Consider the following 21,293-nt stretch of genomic DNA (forward strand, 5'->3'; position numbering starts at 1 on the left):
GTGTGCTGGAAGAGTGAGCAGGCATTTTCTGGCTGAACAGACACTCCAGAAGGATGAGCCATTGTTGATGAAACAAGCTTTGCTCCAGGTGGCTACATTGGCTCTTGTAAATTTATCCTTGCCCTTCTGAGAGGACTCACTGGTCTCAAGCTCATCGTCACTAGTCCCTGAAGATTTTAAGTCCTATCAGGATTTGCTAGAAAAATGGCCTCTCTGCTTGGTATAGAAGCTGAGTTCTTCAGGGGAATACCCACAAGCTGTTGGATATTCTGCAAAGGGGCAACCTCAGGAAGGGTAGTCCTCCTGATTAATGAGGCCCTTTTGGAGCCACCGAAAGTCCTATGGAGTACACCTGGGTCACTGTCTCCCACAGCTAGACAAATACTACCACGTGTCTGCCCAGAGATTCAAGTGTTTTGACTCATATCCAGCTCCAAATTCCCTGGTAGTCATCGGTGCCAATGAGAGGCCAAGGCAAGGGAGGTTCAGATCAGCCCCCAAGGAAAGAGCCTCAGAGACTGGACACAAAGATTTATTCCGCTTCATCTCTACAAATGCCAGCAGCTAATCAACAGGCACTGTTAGCCAAGTATGATTTTCTTAATCGGGAGGTTCTGTCAAAGTTTGTAGATAAACTCTCTGAGGATTCCATGAAAGAGTTCTAAGCCTTCATGATGGAAGACCGTCTAGTTGGAAACATTTCTTCAATTTTCATTGGACACTGCAGATAGTTCCTCCAAGATTATGCCTCTGCAATCATAATGAGAAGATTCTCTAGGACTTATGCTGAACAAAGACAAGTCAACATTGGTACTCACGCAGAGACTGGAATTTATCGGGGCCTTGCTCTATTCTACAATAGCAAAGATGGGTGCTAAAACAATTTTTACAGTGGGGGTGCTGATGGAAACCGTGGAAACCATGTATTTGGTGTTTTGTTATTATTACTTCAAGCCAGGGGGTGTGGTAGCACCCTCAGCTCCCCTAGATCCAGCACCCCCTGTAGCGAAAGCCTTTCTTCCTCAAGAGAGGTTCTGAACTATTTGTAATCTGTGTCCCCCACTCAGGATTTACCTATCCATCATGGCCCAAATGAGCCTCAGATTGCTGTGTCACAGGACAGCATCGGCTTATGTAACCTTGTATGCAAGACTGTGTCTTTGCCCTCTGCAAGCATGGTTAAGATTGGTTTCCCAATCAAGCAGACACCATCTGGACAGCCTGGTCCAAGTTCCTCCTGCAGTCTTTAGAATGGTGGATGGTCTAGGGGACAGTGTAAATGCTGGTGTCCCATTTGTCCATTCCCTTCCAGCAAAGACAGTTGTAACCAACAATTCTACAATAGGCTGGGGTGTTCTGATTCAGAGTCAGAACTTTTTGTGTTCTATACCTGGCTGTACCAGGACTTTAGCAAGACTCTCTGCCCCATTTCCCATTCTGTAAAATGAGTATTCTTGCCCACTGTCCAGCCTAGAGGTCTTCAGGGTTAACATCTGTAAAACACTATTTGGTCATTTGGGAATGATAGTTGTTATGCAAATGAGAATTCCCATTGAAATGCAATGGCGCATAACTTCAAAAACAGGAAGCCCCAGAATAGGGTTTTATTGTTGAACAGAACTGATGAAAGGAAAGCCACAAATAGTTTTCTTAAGAGTGTCATTAATCTTAATCAGCTCCTGGAAAATAATTCAGAGTCATACATTTTAAATCCATTATGATCAACATCAAGTCTGACCTCCTGAATAGCACAGATCAGAGAATTTTACCCAGTGATTTCTTCGAGAGGGAATTATTCTTCTCTACTCTGTAAATGAACACTATTAAGCCCAATAACTTGTCGTTGAACACATGCTTGCTGCTGCTTCTGTTTATTTATGTATGTATTTATTTATTACCATGGCACCTAGAAACCCTAGTCATGGACCAGGACACCATTGTGCTAGGTGCTGTACAAAAACCCAAAAAGATAGTTCCTGGGCCAAAGAGTTTACATTCTAAGTTTCAGAGTAGCAGTCATGTTAGTCTGTATCCACAAAAAGAAAAGGAGGACTTGTGGCACCTTAGAGACTAACAAATTTATTAGAGCATAAGCTTTCGTGAGCTACAGCTCACTTCATCGGATGCATACAGTGGGAAATATAGTGGGGAGATTTTATATACACAGAGAACATGAAACAATGGGTGTTACCATACAAACTATTTCCCCTTGTTTATTTCCCCCCCTATTGTTCTTGTCAACTGCTGGAAATGGCCCACCTTGATTATCACTACAAAAGTCCCGTCCCTTCCTCCCCCCCCCCCCCCCCCCCCCGCTCTTGTGCTGGTAATAGCTCACCTTTCCAGATAACTCTTGTTACAGTCTGTATGGTAACACCCACTGTTTCATGTTCTTTGTGTATATAAAATCTCCCCACTATATTTTCCACTGTATGCAACCAGTGAGGTGAGCTGTAGCTCACGAAAGCTCATGCTCTAATAAATTTGTTAGTCTCTAAGGTGCCACAAGTCCTCCTTTTCTTTTTACATTCTAAGTATAAGACAAAAGACAGCAGGGGAAGTCAGACAGACAGACTGGGTAGCAGAAAGAAACAATGACAACTTTAAAAAATCCACTCTAGATGTGAAAGTTGAGAGGAGTGAGAAAGTTGAGAGGAGTGAGTGTCTGTACTCTGAGGGGAACATACAGCTCCATCATTGCAGTTTTGGGAATTGAAATCACTCTGCTTTTCAGAGGTGATCAGTGCCTACGACTGCAGTTGAAGTCAGTGAAGAGCTGCAGGTAGTAGGCACTGCTGTAAGTTAGGCATATGCGTGTGAGATGACTGAACAGTGCTGCTTCCTAGCAGCTATTGTATTAATTGTTTTAAATGACAGACAAGTGAGAAGAACAAAAAGTAGAGAGAGAGAGCAAGAGAGGATAATGCTAGACTGGGAGAAGGGGGTGGTAGGCAGAGTTTATAGAAGCTAAGTGCTGGAGTATTTGTTGTCAAGGGTAAGGAAGCATTGCTATGGCAACAGATTACTAATATTCTTACTTTAAAAGAGCAGCTGAGCTTTGAGAAGTGCTTCAGAGAATGGCTTCACTGGAAAGGTCAGCTTGCTGTGTTGAAGTCCCGCTCTTAGGGCCTGATAGGTAGCCCTATGATGTCAAGATTTGGCCCCAAAAGTGCTTCCCTGATGGGGCTAGAGGAGGCAGAGGGTTTGTCTACACTTATATCACGAAGAATGTGCAAGAAACTCCGCACAGGCAACTTAGTGACGCAACTTGTGCCTTGTGTGGGAGTATCCCACATGGGGGCCATGGGGGCTCTGTTGTTTCTATTAGTATTGTGACAAAGTTCCTCCTCTACCTTGGTGGGTCTTGTGCTTATTGGCAGATTTGCTTGCCTTGGAGCTTCACAGCAGCCTTCAGCTTGGCCATTTTTCTGAACCCACAGTCCAGGTTGACTCCTCCTGACCAGGAGTTGGGAGGATTTGGAGGGAAACCGGGCCCACCGTCTACTCCGGGTTCCAGCCCAGGGCCCTGTGGAGTGCAACTCTCTAGAGTGCCTCCTGGAACAGCTGTGCGACAGTTACAACTCCCTGGGCTACTTCCCCATGGCCTTCTCCCAACACTTTCTTTATCCTCACCATAGGACCTTCCTCCTGGTGTGTGATAATATGCTTGTACTCCTCAGTCCTCCAACAGTCTGCGTTCTCACTCTCACTCCTAGTTTGTCTTGCTCCCAGCTCCTCACACGTGCATCACAAACTAAGTGAGCTCCTTTTTAAACCTAGGTGCCCTGATTAACCTGCCTTAATTGATTCTAGCAGCTTCTTGATTGGCTGCAGGTGTTCTAATCAGCCTGTCTGTCTTAATTGTCTCCAGAAGGTTCCTGATTGTTCTGGAACCTTCCCTGTTACCTTACCCAGGGAAAAGGGACCTACTTAACCTGGGGCTAATATATCTGCCTTCTGTTACTCTCCTGAAGCCATCCGGCCTGACCCTGTCACAGTAAGTAGAAAATCAGTGCATCTGTAATTAAGTGGATAATCCCGTGGTTTCACGGATCTGTTTTAATGCCTATAACATAGCCATTAATGCAGACTACTGTACATACTGCCCAGTATGTGAGAGTGTGCATACAGCCAGCAATAACTATTGTCCCAGAAGAAAACCCAAATGTTTATTAAATTTGTTTTTCTTTGGTCAGGGTCACAGTTTAGTTTGATAACTGTTGCTTCTTTAGCAGCTTTTCCTGACTTTCCAGAAACCTTTGATGAGATTCCACGATAGCTCCCACTTGAGCCACAATGCAAACAACAGGGACTATCTATTATTGTAACAAACAAAGCCCTTGTTAAAAACAGGAAGCAGACTCCTTCTGCACTGTTTATTCATGCAAATATATGCACATGAAACCACTTTCATTGCCTTGCATTTTTCTCTCCTTTCCTTTCAAGCTACAAATAAGAGAGTCTTTCCATAATCTTCTGCCCTGTGCTGATTCTTAGAGGGTACACCTTGATTACCGCACACTTACTGAAAGGCCATGATGCTTTTTCAGAGTTTTAGAGATAATTTGTTGAGTGGCATATGGGCCTGCTCCTGCTCTAATTGAAGTCAAAGGGAATTTTGCCACCCTTTGGGATCATCCAACCCAACTTTTGGAAACTACTTCTTAAGTTCCCATTCTAGTGGTTCCCTTTTTTCCATTAATTTGTCCTTGAATGCCTTTTCTAGGGCAATTCCAAGACATCATTACAGAGAACACAAGAAAATGGCTTGCCTGAGACTAATCCATTTATTTATTTACCTGGAAACAATCCAAGTATTTTTTATTTTTGTTTGCAGTTTAGCTTCTTATTGGCACAGACGTTTGAAAAGCCATTATTAAAATGAAACTTGCTCAGTGTTTTGAATCCTAAATATAGTGTAGTGTCTTCACTTGTTACTTTGCTGTTGAATTAGCTGGGTCAAGACACTTCATTATTAATACTTAAAAATACCTTAATCATTATGGTTCATTGACTCTGATGTCTTCTATTATTTTAAAGCAAACCTCTCCCCCCAAACAACAACAAAAACAACCCACACTTGGTTATTGTGCTAGTTCCCTTCAGCTTGTCCTATGGCCTGCTGCAAATTTTGTCTTTCTCAGAAAAAAATGGAGTATTACAAAAATGCTGAATGTATTTGGGATGGGGGAGGTTGGCATATACATAAAGTCCAAGTTGTATGTCTGTGTTGGTCATCTCTACAGGATAGCATGTTCAGGATAGAGACGTGGCCTAGTGTTCAGAACACAGGACTACTCACATCTAATACCAAATCTTTCTGGGCGACTTTGGGCAAGTTACTTATTGCCTGATTTTCAGAGGTGCTGAGCACTTTCATTGACTTCAGTAGGATTTAAGGGTGCCCAACATTTCTGATAATCAGGTCATTAACCTCGGAGCCTCAGTGTCCCCAGGAATTTACTCCAGAGCTGATAATGGAAGGCCATCAGGAAAGGAAAGAAACAGTAAAATAAAATAATCTATTAGTCATACAATGGGAAACATTAAAGTACTAAAATAGAGATGTGTTCGAGCTACATATTGTGTTTGAGCTACATATTTTGGATCTGGAATCAAAGTTCAAGAGATCTTTAGAAGCCAGACTGTAGCTGGTCCCATCTCTTCAATAAAAGATATAAGACAAACCTGCAACAGCAAGGAAATTTACAGCAATGGTTCAGAGATCCCGTATGTTTAGGTCCAAATTCAGCCAGAATGTAATTGGACACTTTCCGATTGGAATTTCAATGGGAGTTGCACCCACTTAACCCAAGTTAAAAATGAGTCCCCAGATATAACTGTGGACAGTAGAACAGTGTTGTAGCACAAAGAAAAGGAGGACTTGTGGCACCTTAGAGACTAACCAATTTATTTGAGCATAAGCTTTCGTGAGCTAGTGTCTTATTTCATCATGGACTTGGGATTTTAAGCCTGAATGCTAACTTTCCTTTCACTTGAATAGATTTGCAACTCAGCCCTTTTAGTCTCCCTAATGTTTTTTTGTTGTAGGAATTTTCTTAAGGAGATTTTTTTTTTAGTGTAATTTTTGGTTGATTATTGCTTATATATGCAATTAGTGTAATTGCATCTGATTATGCCAGTTAGAGTAATCATAAAATTAGAACATGCAACGATGAAGTATAATGCATCTGTGAAGTCTTTTGTAAAATTTCCTGAACTACATATACCAAGCAAAAGATGGTTATTTTCTTTTGTTTTGGCTGTTGTGTGTTTGAGTGTTAAATTCAGCATCCTGGCTTGCTTCAAAAGAGAGCTTTTTAATTTATGTTATTAATTATTCTTAATATTCATATTGTTATTCATATTATTTATTATTCTTACTTGTGATACAGTAGGACCTAGTGACCACAACTGAGATCAGCCCCCACTGTGCTGGATGTTATACAAGCACATAGTAAGAGACGGTCTCTGCCTACAATCTAATAGTCAAGGCAGAAAAAGGAGGTAGTAGTATTGCCATTTTACAAATGGACAGTAGTGACACAGAGCGATTAGGTGATTTGCCCAAGATCTCACAGGGAGTCTGTGGCAGAGCCAGGAACTGAACCCAGATCTTCTGAGTTCCAGTGCAGGGCCATAACCACAGACCATCCTTCTGGTCTCCTCCATTCACTAGTTAATATTTAGAGCATTCTGAAAGAGGTGAAAATTCTTGCACTTACAATCTAATATTCCTTCATGCATCCTACTGCGGTATCTCTGGTGAAGAAGGAGGTGGTAGGCGACCTTTTGTTCAGGCACTGTGTTGCTTGGGAAGCAGCTAGACATGAGGAAAAGAGTAACAGCTTTGGAGCTTAGAATTGTTTGCAGAAAAGACTGTATAACTCTATGGCTGCTGTGCTTAGATACTACAGTAATAAGAACCGTATGTGGCTAGATAGATGTTACGGGGCATGTGTCAGAATAGCATACCCTGGGTATATTTTTGAAGGCCAGTAATGGCATCTCTTGTCTCTGCCCTATATTAGCAGGTGGTTTTAGAAGCAAGGGGATACTACCATGTACCAGATCGCATTGGAGGCCATTACTTTCAAAAGTAGTTAGTGATTTTGATTGCTCAACTTGAGATCTCTTAATAGGGCCTGATTTCCAGAGAGTGAGTGCTTAATGCATCATGAAAGTCAGTCCCCAAACTCAAAGAGAGAGTTTCAAGGCGGCTACCCAAATGCTTCCAGTGCAAATATTTGCACTCATTGTTATTAATCATTATATGTCTGACAATGTAGATCAGGTCCTGATGTGCTAGGCACTATGTACTAAGAGACAGTCTCTCCTCCAGAGAGCTTACCACTGAAACAGAAAAGGCAAACAATGGGGATCAGAGACACAAAAAGATACTAAGTGACTTACCCAAGGTCACTTGGGTAGTCTATAGCAGAGCTAGGAAATGAACCCAGATCTCTGGAGTTCCAAGTGCCCTAATCACAAATTTATCCATCCATCATCAAAAGAAGAAAATTCTTGTTGACCAAGGGAATGAACCAAACATTGAAGCAAATTTGTGAATTTCATTTCAGCCAGCGTTTGCAAGTACTTTATTGAGCTGCAAAACTAATTAAATTCATCCTCCTCTGGCTTCCACGTACAGTACATAGAGACCTTTTTCAGAAACACGGTCTTTTTAAATATATATTTCATACTGTGCTCTGTGCAAAGCATATCTGGAAAACATGTGCAATCACTTGAAAAATAAATTGCAAAGCTGCAAGAAAACATAATCAACTTTAAAGTGATGGTCTGTGTGCTGCAGGGGAATAGCTCCATTTAAAGTGAAAAATAAAAAATAAGATATCAGTAAGTAAATTAATTCTGCTCATATAAGCTTATTTGTAGTTTTGGTTCATGTCTGCAGCGTAATCCTTTGATCTAAGACAGATGTTTCACTTTGGTTGGGATCAGACAGATGACCATGTCTAAAGCACCATGCCCACAGATGCAGGATATGGTTTATAGATAGTGACTGTGCGGTTCAGCTTTGTTTCACTTGAGGTGCTGGCTCTGGGTTGCTATTCAGAATCCTGCTTATAAGAGGCAGTAATGTTATGCCCGACAAGTTTTCCAGACGTGGGGCTCTGTCCGCTGTAGATTGTGCTTCGGGGAAATACTTGCTATTTGGTGCTGGGTCTTGTATAATTACAAAATGTAAAACGAGAGTGGATGTGTACTTTGTTTGCTTATCCTGAAATCAGTTGTTTTGATACTTCCCATTTGTGGTGAATTTAATAGAGAATAAGAACCTTTCTATAAGGTTGTTGTTGAACTAGCCTATTAAGAATTGTTAGAATTCTGCGACAGAGATATAAATCTCTATCATATCAAAAAACAAAACAAACCAACCCCAAACCCTGCTGTAGAGACAAACTCATTTTCCATTGAATTCTGCACATTTGTAGAGTGATATCTACAGAATCTGATTGGTTACCGTGGTGGTCTGTGTATGTAAAGCCTCATCTGACTTATTACCATTAGTAACTTGCATTACACTAGTGCCTAGAGGCTGCAACCAAGATCAGAGCAAGGTTGTGCTAGGAACTGTATAAACACATAATAATAGACAGTCCCTGCCCCAAGTGCTTACAGTCTGGGGCTTCCAGTACTGTGAGCAGTCCCATTGAAGTCAATAGGCTACTTACCGTAGTGTTTGCATAACGTGGAAAGCGCTTTGGGATCTTTTGGCATGAAGCACTGTATGAATGTAACATTTTATTAACCATTATTCTGTATAGAGTGGCAATATCTCTAAAAATAATGTTTCCTCTGAATATTGTGGGGGTGCCTCAGTTTCCCCTATGCAGTTCTTAAGTATCTAGGTGGTGGGATAAGGGTGTATGATCATTGCAGAGCCCTAGAGGGCAGGTATGTGCAGGGGTCTGGACACAGAGTATGGCCAACACCCTGTTTCCTGACCACTGATGGTCTAGCCCTCCCCCCCCTGCAAGGTGAGAGCTAAAGGGTTGGAGAACAAAGGAATCAGGTGACCTCCTGGCCTGGGAAAGGGACAAAGCCCAGAGGAGGCAGGGCTGGGGAGAGTTTCAGTTTGGGGCTGGCTGGGGACATGGTTGTCTGGCTCACTGCCCCCAAAATGGACCCAGCTGAGGCGTCCTGTTCTCTGCACCTACAAGCTCTGTTTTAGACCGTGTTCCTGTCATCTAATAAACCTTCTGTTTTACTGGCTGGCTGAGAGTCACGTCTGACTGTGAAGTTGGGGGGCAGGACCCTCTGGATTCCCCAGGACCCCGCCTGGGCAGACTCACTGTGGGAAGCACACATAGGGCAGAGGATGCTGAATGCTCTGAGGTCAGACCCAGGAAGGTGGAAGTTGTGTGAGCTGTGTGTCCTGAAGACTTCGTAGGGAGTCTCACAGAAAGGAGACTTCTCCAGAGTCCTGAGTGGCTTCGTAGGGAGCAGCTCCAGAGCATCGCCCAGGGACTCGTGACACCGTAATGTTTGCATAACGTGGAAAGCGCTTTGGGATCTTTTGGCTTGAAGCGCTGTATGAATGTAATATTTTATTAATCATTATTCTGTATAGAGTGGCAATATCTCTAAAAATGCTTTGGAACCCAGCCCTGAGACTGTGAGCCAGATTTAAGCAAAAGGGCTTGTGCACTAAAACAGTGAGAAAGAAGGAAGGAATCCTCATTTGCAATGTACGTGCCTTTATGCTGAGCCATGTGCACAGTCAGCCCACCATTCACTGCTCCTGTTGGGTGCAGAGAGGACTAGCACACGCAAACCACCTGATATATGTGGCCATGCAGTCCCACTCTGCGCATGGGGCCCTCTGGCCATAGCTCTGTTCATGGGCAACACACCTACACTCCTTAGGCCTACATTCCTCCAGAGACATGCTGCAGAAGTGACTATATCAGTGTACAAGGTGGGATGTGGTATCCCTGGCAGGGTTCTTTCCTAGATTGTCCCAGTGACTACTGGCTCTTAGAACACCCAATGATCTCTGTAATGGCCCCTGAGTGGCAAACTTGTGGGGTTTTATTTCTTTGTAAAGAAGTCCTTTATTATCATAGCAGTTTTATATGTAATACACAGGAAGGATAAATTTAACCTTCCCCCCTGCAAAAAAACCCCCTCCCCCCCTTAGTTTTTGTTTTTGTGTTCTATATACCCTATACAATTCTTTGAAGTCAATTTCTAGGCACTACATCTTTAAATCTCTAAGAACCATGTTGCCCGCAGAAAGTGACAGCCATTTTGTATTCAGTCCAGCACAGACTGCTACAAGAGAGACCTGCACACTGCCCTCTTTCATGGAAATTTTCCATTTGTTCTTTCTTGTTTTGTTGTTCTTTTAGTCTAAAATAATAAGACATGTCTGTTTTGTATACAGAGAGCATGCAGGGAGTTTCTTTCTGAAAGACTGAGATACTGAGGTACTTAGCCTGAGGGTATGAAAGAGCAACCACAGTGTAACACAGATATTACTGTTTAATATGTTTCACACAGCCAGCCCAGGTGCCTCTGGGTCTTTCCTGGTAGCAGGGGAAGGGTTAGACACCCCAGCTGCACTGAGAGGGAATTTGTGCAATAGACTGAGCTATCACTTCAGCCAGACAGTCTGTGTGTTTTTACTGCCAGCCTCACAAATGCCTCAAAAGCAAATGCCCCAAAAACCTATAATCAGCAGCAGCAGCAGAAAAAAGCTTTGGATGTTTCACTGCTGTTCTGGGTTTGTTTCTTTTTAACTGATACTCTTTAGGGAGCAAGGTGAATTGTAAGTGACCACGGGCTAATGCCTCTTAAGGAAATACCTTGTGCCTTGGAACAACCTAATTTCTTTTTAACAAGAAAATCAAAGCCAGGTTTAAATCCTCAGTGGAGGATGAAATCAGTTGGAATTCTGGAACGGTGATTAATTATTCTCTCAGATAACTCTTTTGTACATTAGATTAAATGGTTTGGGGGCTTCTTTTGTTCTGATCAGAAGTAAATGCCAAGGCTGGAGTGTGCACAAACAGTATGAGTAGATCAGTTTGCATGGTATGCACCTCTGTCCAGAGCTGCATCTGTTGCTGCTGCATCCTAACACTGAGCCTGTCAGAGACAACCTGGTAACAAATTGAGTGTGGGATGGATCTCTCTCTTCCTTGACTTAATGACTTCACTAATCCATGGGAATCCATCTCCTTCCCATGCTGTGATAAAGGCCAGTTTCTACACTCTAGGGGCCAAAACTCTTGACTCCAGTGCAAAGCTCAAGCATACAAGTTTTGCGCAGGAGTTCTCCACAGGCTTCCCATCTCCAGGCCACAGAGCACTAGTAGAGCTGCTTCAGAGTTACTAGCGCAGTCACAGGGCTGCAGTGTCCACAACCTTGTGCTGGACGTGAACAGGAATTAGCCACGTCTATATGCGAACAACATGTATATTTAGTGTGAAGGCAGCATGCCTCTTTGGGAAGCTCATCCAGATGGTACACACTTACAGTCGATGGAGCATTAATGAGTTATTGGTGGGGTATCGGACATTTCTCTCTCTCTCTCCCCTTACTTTGTAAGCATCCCTATTCTCTGAAGGGGATTCATGCTTTGGGGTTAGATAGTTTAATGTGGTTTTAATGTAAGCTTTTAAAACTGATCTGCCATTTGATTGCAGCTTCTAATGACTGTGACATTTTTTTCACTTTGTTAAACTGCAGAGAGAGCAGGGAATGATTATGCATGGGAGGGAGAACAGTGTTACTGCAAGGGAAAAATTGTTCAATTTTGCTTCTTTCCATTCTGTGATATTTAGTATGCTAACAAAGCATGAAAACTCTTACCTGTTGGCATGTGATCAGATGTGATCTGGAGTTAAGATTGTAAGCCAAATTCTGCCATTGTTTACACCTATAAAGCCCTATTGAAGTTCATGGGGTTGCATAGATGTAAGTGAGGGCAAAATTAGACCCCATATCCTTATCTGCTCATGCAGTTTTTCTCTTAAACCCTCGTGACAGCCTCTTTGCAACAGGGTTCAGCTTCATTATTTTTAATTATGCATTTATTGAATGCTTAGGGCCAGGACCTTCCCTTGATCTGCGAACAAAATCCCTATGATCTACAGCAAATTCCTGTAAAAAGAAAAGGAACACTTAGATTTCATAGAATATCAGGGTTGGAAGGGACCTCAGAAGGTCATCTAGTCCAACCCCCTGCTCAAAGCAGGACCAATCCTCAATTTTTGCCCCAGATCCCAAATGGCCCCCTCAAGGATTGAACTCACAACCCTGGGTTTAGCAGGCCAATGCTCAAACCACTGAGCTTGTGGCACTTTAGAGACTAACAAATTTATTTGAGCATAAGCTTTCGTGAGCTACAGCTCACTTGTGCCTGGACTAAAGGCGGTAAGCTGATTCTGATCTTGATTTACAAACTGGTGTGAATCAGAAGTAATTCCATTCAAGCTGGGGTCACACTGGCGTAGGTGACATTAGAATCAGAACTAGTGCATGACTAATAATTAACAACTTGACTTATGTGTAAAAGACTCAAGCAGGCTAGTGTTGTTCTTGCATTTTTGTACTTCACTAAACACAATCCAGAGTAAGAGAGAAATGCTAGGACTAACCAGACAAAAAATCCACTTAAGGGATTCAGATGTACATGTCCTGCAGCACTGTGTTGTCAGAGATGATTAGTGGGTGACAGCTGTATATTATATATGATCTTTTCCTTTTCTGGTCCTATCAGCTTTTTTTATAGTCTTAGATGGTTGGTGGTTAGGTTAATGTACCCATCGGATAGCTAATTTCACCATTTTTCATCACCCTTTCAGAATGTATTAGAGAGCAGCTCTAACTGTCACGTATTTACACTGCAGCTCATGTACTAGTTCTTTTGTGCCTTTTTTTAAAACTTTTCTGTTGATTATATGGTAATGAATTGGACATGTGAGTATGTGTGACTGCCCCTTAGTGGCTGGAATCAGCAAGGTTTACTGTGTATCGTTGGCCCTGTACTGCTAACAGCAAAAGGAGAGTGACATTCTGTACCTCATGGGAACACCCTACACCACCATGTTCATCCTTATAATATGATTGTGTGGTATCTAATGCAAAGTTTGTCATGTCGGGTGTCTTCAGAAGGCTCATAATGTACTAAGCATAGTTGTTATGGTAATATCATAATAATTGTTGTTCTAGTAATGTTATATTATAGGTTGTAATTTCACGTATACAGTTATGAGGTTGAAAATGTGTCCTCATGGCTTAAAGCAAGCCCATGGAAAAACTCTCCAGAAGCAGAGGGGCAGTTCACACCTCATCAGAACATGTATGGGACAAACCCAGCCCAGCCTCACAGGAACAAAGGACACTGGTCTAGGCAACAACGAAGGATCTGTTGTACTCTCGAGTGAGTCACCCCCCTGTTCCTTTGGTCAGTTTGGGACTGCAATGAGGTAATGCTCACCTGACTCTAAAGGGCGGGGGAGCAAAGCCAAGAGGGAAGAAAGGACATGATAAAAGAGAGAGAGGTTTGCCATGCTCTTCCACATACATCTACAGACACCACACCAAGCGACTGAAGCGCTGATCAAAGGGGAGAGCCTGGCTGAAGAGCAACCAGCCAGTCTGTGATGAGAAGCATCTAAGTTTGTAAGGGCATTGAAAGTGTTAAGATCAGCTTAGAATGCATTTTGCTTTTATTTCATTTGACCAAATCCGACTTGTTATGCTTAGATTTTAAGTGATTATAAGTCAGTCTTTGTAGTTAATAAATCTGTTTGTTTATTCTACCTGAAGCAGTGTGTTTGGTTTAAAGCATGTCAGAGACTCCCCTTGGGATAAGAAGCCTGGTACATATCAATTTCTTTGTTAAATTGATGAACTCATATAAGCTTGCAGCGTCCAGCGGGCATAAATGGACACTGCAAGATGGAGGTTCCTAGGGTTGTGTCTGGGACCGGAGATATTGGCTAGTGTCATTCGGTTGCAAGTAGCTGGGACCAGCTTACATGCCAGAGGCTGTGCATGAACAGCCCAGGAGCGGGAGTTCTTACAGCAGAGCAGGGTAAGGTTGGCTCCCAGAGTCAAGGATTGGAGTGATCTAGCAGTTCACTGGTTCGGATACTGTCACAGAGAGTTCCCTTTAGTGCAAGTGGCTAGGCTTTATCCCAGCAGGAGGTTTGAGATCTAAGTTCTCAGGCGCTAGGATGGACAGTGTAGTGATTATCTTGAAGTCCTATGTGGCTATGGATTTGATGCACTCTGTAAGAATGGTTGGTTCACAATGTGTGTTTTTCCATGTGTCATGCTGCGTGATAGGGCAATCTCCTGCCCTATCTTTGGGAGATCATATTGTATTAAGTTTATGAATGGTTTATGTATCATTGTGGGTCAGATGTTGCATGCACTCCATCAGGGGAGGGTGAACACAGCTCCTCCAGGAAGTGAAAACAGTAAGGGATGATTAGAGCAAATCATTCAGATGTAACACCTCCAGAGAAGTATCACCTCTCGGGGAGACTCTAATATTCTGGTTCAAACTAGATTCTCTAGAGACCAGCAGACAAGGAAAGGGTACTTGGATAAATAACCTGAGTTTAAACTGACTTGAGGCCTTTCTTGTAACCACATGGAAAACCAAGTTGATCCCTATGTTGGAATTGGGGTTGATCACTGATAAGCTTTTTAGCATGTGTGTAGGTTCTTTTATTGTTTTTATATTCTTTTTTAAAATGCTTTTACTTTAATAATAAATGTGCTTTCTTAGAAGGAGCTATGTGGTAACTTGTAACTGCTGGCAATACCCTGTTCAAAGCCTGTGGAGAGAAAGCAAAGTGCAGGTGCTGGCCTGTGGGGGATATCAGAGTGTAAATCTGAGAGCACTGCCACCTTAAAAATCTCTGTCAGAAGGGAGAGAGACATGGATCTCCATCCAGGAGGGCAAAGACTGGGAGCCAGAAATCTTTAAAGCGGTACTAGGGGGAAATACTGGTGCAGTTGCCCTGAAATTATGACCTGCTGTACCTATAAATGTGATTTAAAACAAGATCAAATGTTTGGCTTGTCATCCCTGTCATTTTTCTTTTAAGAGGCTGTACTAATTTCTTCCTTCCCGTATTAGAAATTAACACTATCTGTTGATCTAGATATGAAAAGCAGAAGTATCTTTTAGCTGGCTTCCAGATCAGCTGATAAAATTCTGCCCTTATCACTTGTAAATGTTTTGTAACTAGTTTGTTGATTGGTTTTGCTTTTCCTTCTGGATGTTTTTAACCTGTAGCTCCCTGCTGACATTCTGCCTTCATTTTCTTCGAATCTTTTTCACATGCCTGCTACTGGAGGTTTTGGCTACATCCTTGCTTAGCTGACGCCATCACTCAGTGATCTTTCATTGTGTTTCCTTCTAGAGATCCATGTGGAGAGAGTCCTTCATGCCACATGTTTTCTGTGAGCCCTAAGACCACAGCTGTCTGCAGTGTCATCTGAGATCTTGAGAGTCGCACACCGTTATGGGAGATTCTCCAGCCGACACCACTGATGAAGGTGCAGACACATGCTGCAAAGACACTCAGACTGACCTGGCAGAGAGAGTAGCAGCCATAGATGTTGCTGTTGGGCTTAATATAGATGACCAAAATGTTCAAGAAGCAATAGAAGAAAATGACACAGTCTTTTCTGACAGTTTAGCAGACATGCAGAGGAATGGGGTCCATAGTGACATGATAACAAATGAATCTTTACCTTCACAAGACCCAGCGGATGTTCATCAGATGAATGTTCCAAAGAAAGCTCCCACTAGGCCTGTCCTATCCAGCAGAAAGTTGTCTCTTCAAGAAAGAGCTACAGGAAGCTACCTGGCTTCTACCAATCCTCCAGGCTATGGTCCTTATGCAACAGGACCTTTAACACATATCTCGCCACGTATAGTGAGGAGACCAACGATAGAATCCAACCGGATCGCCATCTCAGATGCTGAGGTAGGTTTCTTCTCTGCTGTAATGACGATGCCAAGGTATGATGCTGTCTTTTCTGCCTGCTGATAGGAAACTTTAGCCTCTGAAGCCAATAGTTTGAGGCACTAAATTTAACTTATGCAAAAATGCCTAAAAACAGTAAGAAGTTATGATTATAAGCAACTTGTAGTATAGGTTGTAACATAGGTAAGCAACTTGTATATGTCTGTGCCTTCAACACTTGAAGCAGTCTTTACTTCTATTGTAAATGGACCATCTGATCATCTAGGTCATGGCCAGATTTCCGAAGAGCTCAGCTCTAGAGCTGGTGAGGATTTTTTTCCTTGGAAAATGCTGATTCATCAAAACCAAAACTTTTTGGGGAAATTTTTTGGTTTTGACAAAGCTTTTGTCAGGAAGGTGTTTTAGATCCAGGATAAAATGTAGAGAAAGAGAGAGACCCCAGGCTAGACTAGCCTATAGCTCAGGAGCTGGGGAGACCCAGGTTCAAGTCCCTGCTCTTAATGAGTTTGCATCTGGGTCTTCCACGTCTCTGGTGAATGCCCTTTTTGAAAGGGCTTCGTTTTGTTCAGATACAGAAAAAAAACAAATTCTGAAATCTCAAATATTTTTGCAAAACAGAATTCTTGTTTTCTGGCCAGCCCTACTCAACTCCCATTTGGTCGCTTACCTTGGTGCCTAAATGGGAGCTAAGCTTTTTTGAAAATCTATCCCTACATGTAGATGCTGAGCACTCAAGAATCTGGCTCCTTCATAATATATTTCATTCTAGCCACATGCCTGTTTCCCCTTGTTTCTCTTCTCCTTTTGCTTCCTGTTTCTACCACCCGTTCATCTTCCTCTTTCTTTCCTTCCTCCTTTCTCTACTCTGTACGGAAAGATAGCTGCCAAGCTAACACAGTTCAATGACGAGCGGTTTCACGGTGAGGTTTCATCTTTTATCATTAGATAGTAAGAATTTAGTGGCACCTCCTGGTCTTCCCCTCCATGGGAATTGGAGGTGCCTGACTGCAAAGATCAGGACTGTCCCTCTGCATGTAGTAGAGTGGGGGCAGGATTTGGGGAGTGTACATGGGAGCTGAGGATCCCCAGCTCATCGCAGTATACTGCTCTTTGGAGATCCCTCTGTGGCAGGGGGAAGGGGGATGGAGTTGAAGGTGGATAGGAGTAGGTGCAAGTGGTGATGGAGTGGGGAGTCTGTGACTACACAATTTCTGATAGCCTTGCCCTACATAGAGGGGTTGCTGCTCCAGCCCTGAGGTTGCAGTTAGGAGGCATAGAACATCTAGGATGGGAATCTTTTTCCCCCTCCATCACCTGTACTGAGAACCCTCAGCACAATCTGGTCACTCAGGTGGTTGCTGGAAGAGAGAGGTTCCATGGCGGTTTCCACACCATTATTGCCGGCAAATCTCCTTTCCCTCTGGAGGCAGCAGCTAGATGGAGGAATACAGTAGCTTTTCAGGTGGGCCTCAGCTCTTCAGTCTCATAGTCTCCTCATGTATTTGCATCCCTTAGTGTGGGAGACTTTAATAGCTTGGGGGGTTCAGTGGGGCAAGGTGCATTTTGTGGTGTCTGAATTGTTTGCTCCACAGGAAGGGTTTCACTGGTGGTCATCAGAGATGAGAGAGGCTGCATGGCCAGTCCACAGGAACGACTTGACAGTAAAGGTGAGGATGGGAAGATGAGTGACTCAGATGGGAAGATGAGTGACTCAGTAAAGATAGGAGGAGTCAGGGCCTGTTGGAAGGAAGAGCCAAGGCCTGCCTAAAGCGGTGGGTAATATCAAAAGGTTCAAAGAGTCAGATGAACATCTAAACTATTGGATGCTTAACTAAAGGTTTTAAGGTACTGCCCACACCTTATCCTTATGGGCTAACTCCTAACCTCTTACACCCATGCCACCCTACTGCAGTCAGTGAGGTGTAGCTGAGGGAAGAGGATAGCTCTGTATTATGGAGGCTACATCGTTTAATAGCTAGAGCATGAGCCTGGAAGTCAGAACTCTGGGTTCTAATCCAAACTCTACCACTTAGTTACTGAATGATCTTGGGCAAAGTCACTTAGCCTTCCTGTGGTTTAATTTTTCCCTTCTGAAGAATGGGTATAATTCTGCTTACTCCCTTTGTAAATCCAATTTTGATCCTCAGGTGAAAGATACTATAAAATCACAAATTATTATGACTTTTAAAGTATTGTTCTGTTGTACTTTTTGGGGTGGGGGACCTTTGTGAGTCACTGAGCAGTGAGAGAGGAATTCATTGCACTCTAGCACTAATAAAAGAGAATATACGAATATAACAAACGATAGGCATCTGCAGTATTCTTTAGCCCCAGTAATATGCTTTGATGGAGGTTCAGAACAAATTTCAGAAAACTTACTTGACTTCTGTATGTCAGTGCTGTAATTCTGCAGTGATTTTTACAGTGCTGGGAATGAAGTTTGTTTCAAGGTAACTGCAGTGGAATAATAATATTTATAACAAGCTCCAATCTGCAGGGAAATTCAAAACAATCAAAACCCTCATATATAAAATCAATATCTTAGTCAATAGATGTTGCTTTTGAAAAGAAGAAGCTTGGTTTGAGATGCAAATGCAGAGACCTTCATTTCTCTGCTCCAGTAGCAGTTTTTTATTGTGCGGTGCTGCATTTTGAATGGTCAGTTTAACATAGCTATTAAGAGCCCTGCTACACCATGACTGAAATACTTAACAAAGCTGTATTCTATGGAAACTATCATTCATATTACTGGAGCGTCACTGCAACAGGAAGAGGTGAAGGGATACATTGGCAGAGAGTCTAAGACAGAGGGACCTTATGCTGTTTTTAAAGACAACAATATTATGGTTCAGGTTTTAAGGGTAGCCTGGAAATCTGTAGGCCCAATCTTGCAGATTTTGATTATGGTTTTTATTATCTGTGTATTTTGCAGTACAGGCTTTCCCCCTCCAGCATTCCTCTAGAATCCTTCATTTGTTCAGTATAGCGTGTGGGTATGTGGGCCCAGAGGTTTTCATCTGTTTCTTTCTGTGTTTGTACAGTACCTAGCACAATGGGCCCCAGCTCCCCAGGCACTACCGTAATTGAAATAATGGTATCTTCCTGTTCACTTTCCAGGCCAGTTTTGCCCTGATTTACATCCAACAGAACCCCGCTGGCTTCAGTCAATCATTTTCAAAAAGCAAGGATGAACAAAACTTTCTGAGTTGATAGTGCCACACAAGCAGGGTTCATTCTTATTTGTATACCTAGGTATTTAGTTGTACCCTGGGGAGCTGGGTGTGCCAATCTTTGTGAACTGAGAAGAGAAGGTGCCCTAGGCTCTTGGATAGGAACCTTCAGTCATTATGTGAGGGAAGGGCAGAGTTACCTTGGGGAGAAAAGTTGCTATGGGTTTGTTTGTTTTTCCACCTGAGCTTTGATTCTCAGAAGCATTTAGGGATAAATTTATAGGCAGGTTGAGGGATCATGTCCACATGCACACAGATACTTGGTTTCCTGGGAGCAAACTGTAGGTGTTGGTCATGTTTGTGGAATACACATTCCTTAGTACATCAAAGTGTGTCTGTATATTTAAGGTCAGCACTGTTATCTATCCAGAAAAGACTTTTTTTTTTCCCCATGGAGCCTAATCTTTTATGGCATCTGTATGAGTCGACCACTGAAATAACATCTCCTCCTAGTACTCTTCTAGGAAGTGCGCAGGATAATTGTGCTTCAGTGAGGTGTTTCTCTGTAAGACATTACAAACTGAAATGAGAGGTCATGCAGGTCAGTAGGCTCTGGGTCATATTTTGAAAGCTTGGCCTCCATTTTGGCACTAGGAATTTTAAGACACCAGGACTATACTTACACCTAAACTTTTATTTACTCATAAGGAATTTTAAAATACAACCTCACATTATTATTGTTGCTCAATTGTATTCTAGTAGCATCTAGAGGTCCCAACCAACACTGGGATGCAATTGTGTTGAGTGCTGTTTAGACAGATAGGATAGCATCTATGCCCCAAAGAGCTTACAATTTAAATAGACATGACGCACAAAGAGATGTGATGGGAAACTGAGGCACAGGGAGGTGAAGTGGCTTTCCAAAGGTCACACAGGAAGAGCCACAGCCAGGAATTGAACCCATATATCCTGAGTCCCCAACAAGTCCTTTATTATAAGACTACTGATTCAGATAGAGGATAAGAGGCTGCTGCTGACTAATGGAATAACTCCTTTAGCTCACTTGGTGGAGAACGGTGCTGAAGAGTCTGGGCTCTATCTCTACTGATGAGCCATCCTGTGGGGTTGTTCCAACTAGGGAGATGAGCCAAAAAGAGAAATGGAGGCTGACTCAAATAGAACTCTACTGGACAGTGGTACTGAAAAGTAAGCAGTGAAGGTGGTTGCTTTTTATTACAGAAAACAGGGCTGATGACGCTGTCCTTTAAGAGATGGCAGGCAGAGGGGAAATATGGGCAATTACAGAGAATGTAGAGCAGAGGCTAATCACTTGACTAGTGAAGCTCAGAGATACATACGTTTGGTATCACAAGGAGAGGTGAGAATGAATAAATGGAGTGATGCCCTGGTATCTTTTGCACAACTACCACCACTATGTTGTTTATCATTTGTTAAGCATGGACAGGGAGCTCAGGGCTGTAGAGGACACAATACAGACAGTTCCTCTTCCAGCATACTTACAGTCAAAACAAGATAGATATGGTTGACAAAAATGTATGAGGAAGCTCTCAGGATGAATAGGAATTTGTTTAAAGCTTACACTCTTATCTATTCACTTGCTTCTTGTGTGCTTCACTGCAGAAGGGAGTCATTAGGATGGATTTGAATGAAGAGAGAGTAGCGACTTGGCAGAGTGGAGTTATGGGCGGGGATGGGGGATATTCCAAGTGTCTTGGTTGACTCCACATTGAGGCTTTTATCCTGCAGGGGATGAAATGCAGGACCATAATTATGGTCATGCTGTGCTGCTTTTTATACAGATCCCTAAGGAAGCTTTGGTAAACAGTTCCTTTGTGAGCTGAGAGGCCAATAGGGCAGGCTCTCAGACTTGCCTATCCAGTAATTGAATAACCGCCAGGTTTCAGTGCAGATGGTCTTTCACAAGTCCTTTCCAGGTGAGTCCTGTGGGACGCATTTGTACAGAAGGCGTTGGTGACCTGCGTGTGTTAAAGCACCTTTAAAACTGCTCCTTTCTCCTTGCACTGACTGTTTGGCATCGTCAGTCAATGTCTTTCTAGAGACAGTGCATCCATCATTCAGAGCTAGCAGTCATTACCCAAGGTAAATTATGGTCTTTGC

At 42.8% G+C, this 21,293-nt stretch overlaps 1 protein-coding gene across 8 annotated transcripts in view; it reads left to right on the plus strand.

Annotated features, from left to right (window-relative positions):
• CAMKK1 (calcium/calmodulin dependent protein kinase kinase 1) overlaps positions 1-21,293 on the plus strand; it is a 196,134-nt gene that overhangs the window by 56,462 nt on the left and 118,379 nt on the right. For all 8 annotated transcript variants that reach the window (XM_073315804.2, XM_073315803.2, XM_073315808.2 and 5 more), the window contains one exon: positions 15,415-15,984. In XM_073315804.2, coding sequence (XP_073171905.1) covers positions 15,517-15,984 — 468 coding nt within the window. In that variant the 5' untranslated portion in view covers positions 15,415-15,516. The remainder of the gene's footprint in view (positions 1-15,414; positions 15,985-21,293) is intronic.

Source organism: Lepidochelys kempii, chromosome 17 (genome assembly GCF_965140285.1).
Source record: "Lepidochelys kempii isolate rLepKem1 chromosome 17, rLepKem1.hap1, whole genome shotgun sequence".
In the NCBI taxonomy this organism is placed as follows: domain Eukaryota; kingdom Metazoa; phylum Chordata; order Testudines; family Cheloniidae; genus Lepidochelys; species Lepidochelys kempii.